A 9,136-nucleotide genomic window follows, 5' to 3' on the forward strand; every position below is an offset into this window, starting at 1 on the left:
TTATTACAATTTAATCTTATTCGGCCAATAGAAACATTGAATCATGTGTCTGTTGTTTGTTTTGACATACTTCTTATAGTTTGAAGCTTCCACATACTTTCCTCCCAGTCCTGCCCACAGAAGTCTTCCACAGTGACACTGCTCACTGTTCCAGGGTCCACTCCTGTAAACACATGGCAGATTTATAACTGGTAAAAAGACATATATAGAACAGAGCAAACTTTTTTCTTCAACAAGAAAATGTATAATTTAATAGAAAGCAAGGTACTGTATCTATAAACAATTTTCATGCAGTAAAAATTAACTATAAAAATTACAATGAGTAAATCAAATAAAACTCCCAAAAAGGCTTTCAGACCAACTCCACAAATCCATCAGGGTTGGAGAGAGCCGTGCAGAATGTGTGCTTGGCCATGCATGGATTAAATGTGTATGTGGTTAAGTTTTCTGATCCCTATGAAACATGATAATTGTATGATTTAGGATTATATGCATTCTAAACAAATTCTTCATCTATTCTACATTCAGCCTCTAAAGCTCCAGTGTACAGTACATGCTTCAATCCCATACCTGCTGAAGGGGAACTGAGTACAATGATGTGCTAATTCTGTTGCTTTTTACAAATACTGCAACTGAGACACAAGAAAGTTAAACAATCATGTGGGTTACTTCATGGAAAAGGGACTTTAGTCTCTTAAGAAAACAATGACTAACTATGAAAAGCCGACACAGATTGATAATTTCATCATCATCATTAATTTTCATCACATTTTCGTCCTACATCTGTCTGTGATGAACTATTTGAAATAGTTAACTTGATCATAATTTGTAAACAACTGATTATTTACAATTGAATAGGTTTTTTGTAGAAAAAACTATATTTTACCTAGTAGTGCCCTGACATTAGATGGCAACAACTGATGGCATTAACATTTAAATACATCCTTTGCCTAACAGAATGATTTAAGGCTCTTGATTTTGTAAAAATATCACCATTTCATTTGAGTGACCCAGATGACACTTTCCACTTTAAAGTATTCAGGAAGCCATCCACGTGATCACACAATCACCCATTTTGACCATTGTACAGTGAGTGTGTTAATGGCTGTAGATGGTCCTTCCTTGAAACTAAACACGTGTAAATCTGAAGCGCTCAACACCTCAAAACCATAGACAGTAAAAAAAAAAAAAACGCGCCACAGTGGCAACCTCCGGTGTGTTTCACAAGACCATCACCCTCCCTGGAAAAACAAGTTGATAAGTACTTGAGACGATCTGTACCTCATTGGCTAATGTATTTACCAATGTATGCGATCAAGAGACTTTAAATAAATATAGTTATTTAAGGGATACATTTAATTATTTAAGGGATTGTTTTTTAGTTGGGCAGCGATATAAATACCCTTGTATGTTGTGCTTAATGTCGCTTTTTTTCGATCTCTCCTTAGGTTCACAACACGGTGCATGACGCAGGGAATGATAAGGTTACCTAAAGCCTACATTTTGTCTTTAGTTAGTTACGTACGCCATTGGTTTAGCACCTCTGACTTACTGTATGATAAACTGTTTGCTTATCATCTCCAGTCTAACCAGTTTAAACTGTTAAGTCACGCTCTCCTGTAGAACATTCCATACTTTGTTGATAACCATCACTACTGCTTGCAAAACAGAACAACCACTGTTGTCCGGCTGAGCCTGAGTCACATGCTTCAGCCAGCTCATTTTGCCCTTGGCGTCATCTGGTTCCACCCGTTCAGCTGTTGAAATACAAGCCCAGACAAAGTCCAGGATAAGATCAGAGCAGAAAAACTTGTTTTCTTCGAAACAGGCCGAACTGTAATATATAAATAAACTGTAAATATAGACTAAGTAATGTATTCAGATGGTCTATAAACATTAGTCACATGACTTTTCTGGGGTGTTGTTAAATTAATAACAAGAATAATACAGCATGGGTTGTTATTGATATCCAAAATGAATTTAAACTGATTTGTTCCGACAAAGTTATGTCTTATATATAACTTTATATAGATAGATAGATATACATTTGATGTGATGCCAAAAGTCTTCCATCACTGACAAAGATATTCAAAAAATATGGTGAAACTTTTTAACATAGGCCAGTTATATAAATATTAGCATTGCATCTTATTTCTTAACATCTTTTATTTGTATTGTCTGGTGTAAATATCAGATTAAATTATAGGCAGGAATATATTGAACGTTTTTTAAGTGATACGCACACACTCCTGAAAGTTCAAGGTACACAAGATCTGGATCTGAACAAACACTCTTTTGAGTACAGTGATGTGGCAAATCATGTGACATGTATCAGCACGTGTCAGGCCATAATAACCAGGAAATTTCTAGTGAATTTATGTTATGTATTTCCTGTAATTTCCCGTTCCTTCAATAGAAAACACATCTTTGCTTTTAAGAACACTAGAAGAGCAGTGAGGTAAAAAAAAAGAGATCTCAAATTTTTATTAACATAAATGCTGACCAACCCGTGATATTATTAGATCACTTTCATATGCCAAGTGTCAGTGAGTTAAGATGGAGACCCAAATGTAACAGCAGACAAGACCATATCTATAATCCTAAAAACATACTGATGACACCATCTTAAAGATCTAAGACATCTTAGATAAAGACATCTTAAAGTCTTCCTTTACCTCATTGTTTTTTCAATATGGGAGTGAAATAAGTCTATAAAATCTATTTTCAAGAAAACTTGCTTAGTTGGGTGATCTAGATAATCTTGTAACAGCTGTTCATGCTCACGGAAGAAGGAACAGGGACCTTGATTCCACAGTGATACTAATCCACTAAGTGGATGACTGTCCAGATAAACAAAGCTCAAAAAATGGTTTCACAATACAGTCTCCTTTTGAAGTCCAAGCCAGTTAATGTTTACTCATCTGGGGTAATTATTTTATGGTAACCTATTTTATTTTAACATCGCACCCACAGTACTGTACGTTCTGGTAAAAGAAACAAACTGCTTACAGTGGGCGGTAACCAGCAATACCTCAGGGAAACCTCAGAGCATAATTAGAGCTGGTTCAACTAGTTTGTAGTTTTGTTCAAGCATGCTTGTCCTTTGCCATGGTAACATATAGTCAGATGGGTGTACAGTATAGAAAAATTAATGAAGCATAGAAAATTATAATAACTTTAGTATTAGACCTTTCTGTAATAAAAGAGGATAGTGCCAAGACTAACAAAGTAAAACTAACAAAATACCATCATTTTTATTTATAAGTCAGGTCCTACTTTGTAACAGTGGTGAATGTCAGAGAAAATGACCTACATTACTGCAACAGATACTGCAGGCAGCACGTCTGAGGTCAACTTGTTTCAAAGCAATGCCATCTGTGTCACACATTGCATTCTATAATAAGTGCGCTGGTTGACACAACTCTTTAAAGTCTAGGCTAAAACTAAAATGGAAGCACAGCTACAGTGAAGCTGATTTTTGTAAACCATGTTTTTGAGCAAACACGTTGGGGACAACAGCTTGTCATTTCTGAGCTATAAGTATGCTTTAAAAACACAAAAACAAAAACGTGCAGAACTGGTCATTTAATAACTTTAGCAAGGGATTGTAGTTTTTGATACAATTATTAGCAAAAATATTAAATCTTCCAGACTATTCTATTTGTGTATTACTGCATTACATGGCCCTGCTGTTTGCCTGGCCCAGATTCCAAAGATCTGAATGTCCAATAGCAAAGCGAACAAACAACCCAACCAGCCAATCACTGCCCGAAGCGTGTCCCAAAGACCAGCCCATTCTAGAACGTTCTGGAGACTTCCTTCTTTGATACGTTGTGGTAATAATTATACATTTAAAATATATATACAAAACATGTAATTCTAAAAAAAAATCATATAAATTTATTGTTTTAATCGTATTTGAACGTTTTAACAAATAGAAGTTTTGACTGCGGAAGGATCTTGTCATGTGACGTACCATGAACGTCACTCCCCTGGGTTGTATAAATACAGTAGCACTCCAATCCTCCGGCAGATTTTCTGCGAAGAGGAAACATACATTTTGTGAAGAAATATCAGAGTCTACAAGCTTTTCTAAAAGGTAAGAATGAATATACAATTGGTTTGAGGATATTTTTCAAGACGTTAAGAAGATATTCTTAATGTGTCGTTTTATTATACTGCTTATTGTCGGTATTTTTAGATGTATAAGTTAGACAAACTGTTATTAAAAATTATTTAAATCAAAGTTAGAAGCGTAACATCATAGGTTACGTTAAACAAATTGATGTGTTTGCTTTTTATCAGTGAAGGTATTATATTCGTGCTTTAAGATCGGGTTAAGTTTCGTCAGATATAATTTTGCTGAATCATAGTACTGTTTGAACAAAGAGCCCGGATGTTACTGTACCGCAGCCATGTTAGAGAAAGGAAAGGTTGTATGGTGTTGCGCAGTACAGTTTTTAAATGAAATAAAACATACTTTTTGAAAACCATTTAAGATTATTATTATTATTAGATAACCTACTGTGTTATACTTTGATTATATAACGTTAGTATATAATAATTCATAAGACAGTTTAGCATTATATTATTAAATATTAATTAATAAAATATTATTATTATTATTATCATTAAACTTTATTTAGTGCACCTGTAGCTCAAGCGGTAGAGCATTGCGTTAGCAGCGCGAGGTTGTGGGTTTGATTCCCAGGGAACACATGTAAGATTAAAAAAAATGTTTGCCTGAATGCACTATAATGTTAAATCGCTTTGGATAAAAGTGTCTGCTAAATGATTTATTTATCATTTATATAGGCGTTTTCTACTGCCAGTATTAAAGTAAAAAAAAAAAAACTATTTGAAAAAAATTTATCAATTAAATTTTCATGCTAATAGTGTAGTAAACGGTAAACCATGATAAACTTATTATGTAAGACTTATTACTTCTGCCCTGAATTTGTGCCATTATTTGCGGTTGACCGAGCTGCCTTCAAGCTTTTCTAGTTGACCTAATACAATTGAGGTGTAATTAAATACTTGACTTGTTCTAGCATAAGTGTGTTTTTTTTTTTTTGTTTAGTTTTTTTCTTCTGAGTTTTGTTTGGGGTTTAAAAAATCTTTCAGAAACTTAAATCATTCATTTATGAGCTCTGCTTTCATTTTTCTGTAAATTAATGTGTACCAATAGGATTAAATTAGTTGATGCATGTTTAATGTGTTTTTATTTTTTATTAATAGATGCAGATCTTTGTCAAAACCCTCACTGGCAAGACCATCACCCTTGAGGTTGAGCCAAGCGACACCATCGAGAATGTCAAAGCCAAGATCCAGGACAAAGAAGGCATTCCCCCTGACCAGCAGAGGCTGATCTTTGCCGGCAAACAGCTGGAAGATGGTCGCACACTGTCTGACTACAACATCCAGAAAGAGTCCACCTTGCATCTGGTGCTGCGTCTCAGGGGAGGCATGCAGATCTTCGTCAAAACCCTCACTGGCAAGACCATCACCCTTGAGGTTGAGCCAAGCGACACCATTGAGAATGTCAAAGCCAAGATCCAGGACAAAGAAGGCATTCCCCCTGACCAGCAGAGGCTGATCTTTGCCGGCAAACAGCTGGAAGATGGTCGCACACTGTCTGACTACAACATCCAGAAAGAGTCCACCTTGCATCTGGTGCTGCGTCTCAGGGGAGGCATGCAGATCTTCGTCAAAACCCTCACTGGCAAGACCATCACCCTTGAGGTTGAGCCAAGCGACACCATTGAGAACGTCAAAGCCAAGATCCAGGACAAAGAAGGCATTCCCCCTGACCAGCAGAGGCTGATCTTTGCCGGCAAACAGCTGGAAGATGGTCGCACACTGTCTGACTACAACATCCAGAAAGAGTCCACCTTGCATCTGGTGCTGCGTCTCAGGGGAGGCATGCAGATCTTCGTCAAGACATTGACAGGCAAGACCATCACCCTTGAGGTTGAGCCAAGCGACACCATTGAGAACGTCAAAGCCAAGATCCAGGACAAAGAAGGCATTCCCCCTGACCAGCAGAGGCTGATCTTTGCTGGCAAACAGCTGGAAGATGGTCGCACACTGTCTGACTACAACATCCAGAAAGAGTCCACCTTGCATCTGGTGCTGCGTCTCAGGGGAGGTTCAGATATTTAAAATGACAGTCTCTGAAATGGACATTTAATTATTTCAGCATCCCCTGTTCATGCACTCAACACATTGTCCCCTCTTCTCTCCATACTTTATTACTGAATCCAGTTATTTTTTTTTTTTTTTTTTTTCTCCACCTGTTTTTTTTTTTTTTTTATGACAAAATAAAAGCATTGAAATGTATGATTGTTTGCTTGTTTTTGTGCACTACTAGTACAATATCTGGTAAAAATGTAAATGAGTGAAAGAAGACATTTAGTTTTATGAAAAGAACAACAAGCACAGAATTGTTGTAGCATGCAAAAGGGACCAAGCAAGTCATATTTGATGTAAAATTGATTAAATTAGAAGTGGTTTTATCTCCTAAGCCTGTTAAACTATACATTTTTGGATCCTGACACTTAAATAATAACTAATAATAATAGATAATAACTAATTACTAGACATCTTGTTTTTAAAACCATTTTTTAAAAGCTACATGGCAGCTGCCTAATTTCTTGCTGGTATTTGGGAGACTCTAGGGTGAAAATCTATTCTGGGCGTGTCTGTGATGGGCCTGTTAAACAGCTGCTACTATAAATGGAAAAGTGGTAAGATGGTGCCACCAAGTGCCTGTTCTTCTAACCTGGATAAAATTACAAGGAAGCCTTGCATAATCATTAACAAATTGTATAACTTGTATGCTGCACTTGTTTGCACCTTTGTTGGTTCAGTGGTCCAGACCTAAATCAATTATTTAAAAAAGAAAGTAACATTTTTAATAAAGTTATATAAATAATTGTAATATTAAATCGAAATTTGGCCAGCAATCTCTATAAACAGGGCTTGACATTAACTTTTTTGCTCCCTAGCCAATGTGGCCAGTAGTTTTCCAAAGTTACTAGCCACATAGCATTTTTACTAGCCACATTTTTGTTGTTTGAAATTACCTGATAAAAGTTTACTATGACATGCTAATATTTACTTGAACTAGATTTACAACCCTTTTAAATGTAAAACCACTGAACACACCCAAATCAAGACTACATAGATGTATAACAATACAGGTCTTTATCATTAACTCTGATAAGGTTGTGTGTAAAGCTCCCTTTTTTAAAAAAATAAATAAAACGTATTAAAATAAAGACATAAAAAATAGCTTCTTATTGCATAATAAAAGTGGTGCATGGATGTAGAAGATTAATAAAAAATATAAAAAACTTAACTGAAAAAAATACTTTAGCATTAGAAACACTGTCTGTTAAAATATCAGACTCAAAATTACTTTATTGAACCACACTGGGAGATTCTTTGTTACAAGTTGCAATAGAAAGTAGGTCCGTTTCGAAACACCACGAAAAATGCATGCCATAGTTTGGACAAAGTTGCTTTTATCTTCATTAAAATTTGAGGGGAACGTTCCTCTCACCACAAAGAACACCTTTCAGTTTGTGTCATTTTTGTGCTAAGGCCCTTATAATGACTACTGGTTAGGGTGCAACCCTCTACGGACACCATGGCAATTGAAATTGCCATTGGCTAGTAAATACTTTAGTTTATTCACCAGACAGGTATACATCTGTATAAGTCGGGGTTGAGAGAAATAAATATGGAAGCAGAAAGGAAGATCCCATAATATCTAGGCATCGAATAGGGCACACATGCCTTAATTACTCACTGTTTATCATAGGAAAAAGAGAATCTGAGAATTGTGATAAATGTGGATTGTCAGAAACAGTTGAACGCGTGTTGATTCACTGCACAGAATACAACAAATAAAGAATCAATTTTACAGAAGCATTAAGCTACATAGGTATAAATACATTGTCAGTAAATGTATATTTCAAAACACACAGAAAGAAACAAGGATTTTTAGTGCTTTAATGAGGTATCTAAGAGAAACAGGATTAATAAACAGAATATAAAAATGGGGAAGGTAGTTTTTTTTTTTTTAAGAGGTATTTGATTATTTGCTTCACTCATTTAACGCTTCACTCCTGTCCAGTTGGTGGCAGTGAATGCACCTTTTAGATGGTTTGCCGACCGCCATAAAACTCTGAAAGAGAAGAAGGAACGCTGTTATTTTGAATTTGAAAGGAAAATACCATAGACAGTAAAAGAAATGGACACAGCGACCCCTTTGGATTCAACGGAGACAAGTGAAGTCAATTAGAAGAATGCACTTCCTGGGGGTTGAGCGTACTGCGCAGACTCAAACTGAACCTGATGACATAAATCTCACGTGAGCAACCTGTACCCAGCAAACATGCCCGTGCGGGCCCACTGCGGGTTTTCTGTGGGACAGTGTGGGCAGAGCAAACCCACACTAAACCCACGTGGGCCCCTTGCGGGGCCCACAGCAGTTTTGCCCACAGGGGGCCCCAAGCGGGTTTTGTGTGGGCAAGCTCACTGTGGGCTTACCCACACGAAACCCGTTTGGGGCCCCTTGTGGGTTAGCCCATGCGGGCCCACAGCGGGTTGCCCTTTTGGGCCCCCATGATGGTTTTCTGTGGGCAAGCCCACAGTGGGTTTGCCCACACGAAACCCGCTTGGGGCCCCTTGTGGGTTAGCCCATGCTGGGCCCATAGCAGTTTGGTCATTTGGGGCCCTATTGGGATTTTCTGTGGGCACTCTGGGTTTTTATTTTTTTTATAATATATGTGTGTGTTAAGTGTATATTTATTATGTTTAAACATAACATATTTTTCTTAAATATATACATGAAGGTGTTTGTATTTATATCCATTTACATTTAATTGTTTAGCAGACGCTTTTATCCAAAGCGACTCACAAATGAGGATAATGGAAGCAATCAAAAACAACAAAAGAGCATTGATATATAATTGCTTTAACAAGTCTCAGTTAGCTTAGTACATGTAGCAAGTTTTTTTTTATTTTTTTTATTATATAATAAAAAGAAAACAGGTAGAATAGAGCAAGCTAGTGTTAGAGGCCTTTTTGCTTTTGTTAATTGTATAATAAATAACAAGAAAATAGATAG

At 36.5% G+C, this 9,136-nt stretch overlaps 2 protein-coding genes across 2 annotated transcripts in view; one reads left to right on the plus strand and one right to left on the minus strand.

Moving 5' to 3' along the window:
* The window catches only part of LOC113049164 (nuclear receptor corepressor 1-like), a 98,779-nt gene extending 98,628 nt beyond the window's left edge, over positions 1–151 (minus strand). Inside the window, exon 1 of the mRNA XM_026211259.1 lies at positions 71–151. The gene's annotated coding sequence lies outside the window, so the exon portion shown is untranslated. The remainder of the gene's footprint in view (positions 1–70) is intronic.
* A 3,745-nt stretch (positions 152–3,896) lies between these two features.
* LOC113049167 (polyubiquitin-B) lies at positions 3,897–6,268 on the plus strand. The gene is made up of 2 exons (XM_026211276.1): positions 3,897–4,099; positions 5,239–6,268. The coding sequence occupies exon 2, from the start codon at positions 5,239–5,241 to the stop codon at positions 6,160–6,162; it is 924 nt and encodes a 307-aa protein (XP_026067061.1). The 5' UTR covers positions 3,897–4,099; the 3' UTR covers positions 6,163–6,268.
* The last annotated feature ends 2,868 nt before the right edge of the window (positions 6,269–9,136 follow it).

Source organism: Carassius auratus, chromosome 30 (assembly GCF_003368295.1).
Source record: "Carassius auratus strain Wakin chromosome 30, ASM336829v1, whole genome shotgun sequence".
In the NCBI taxonomy this organism is placed as follows: domain Eukaryota; kingdom Metazoa; phylum Chordata; class Actinopteri; order Cypriniformes; family Cyprinidae; genus Carassius; species Carassius auratus.

What these genes read in the sequence shown, in the direction of transcription:
- LOC113049167 (XM_026211276.1), top strand. Translation starts at nt 5,239, where the DNA reads ATGCAGATCTTTGTCAAAACCCTCACTGGCAAGACCATCACCCTTGAG.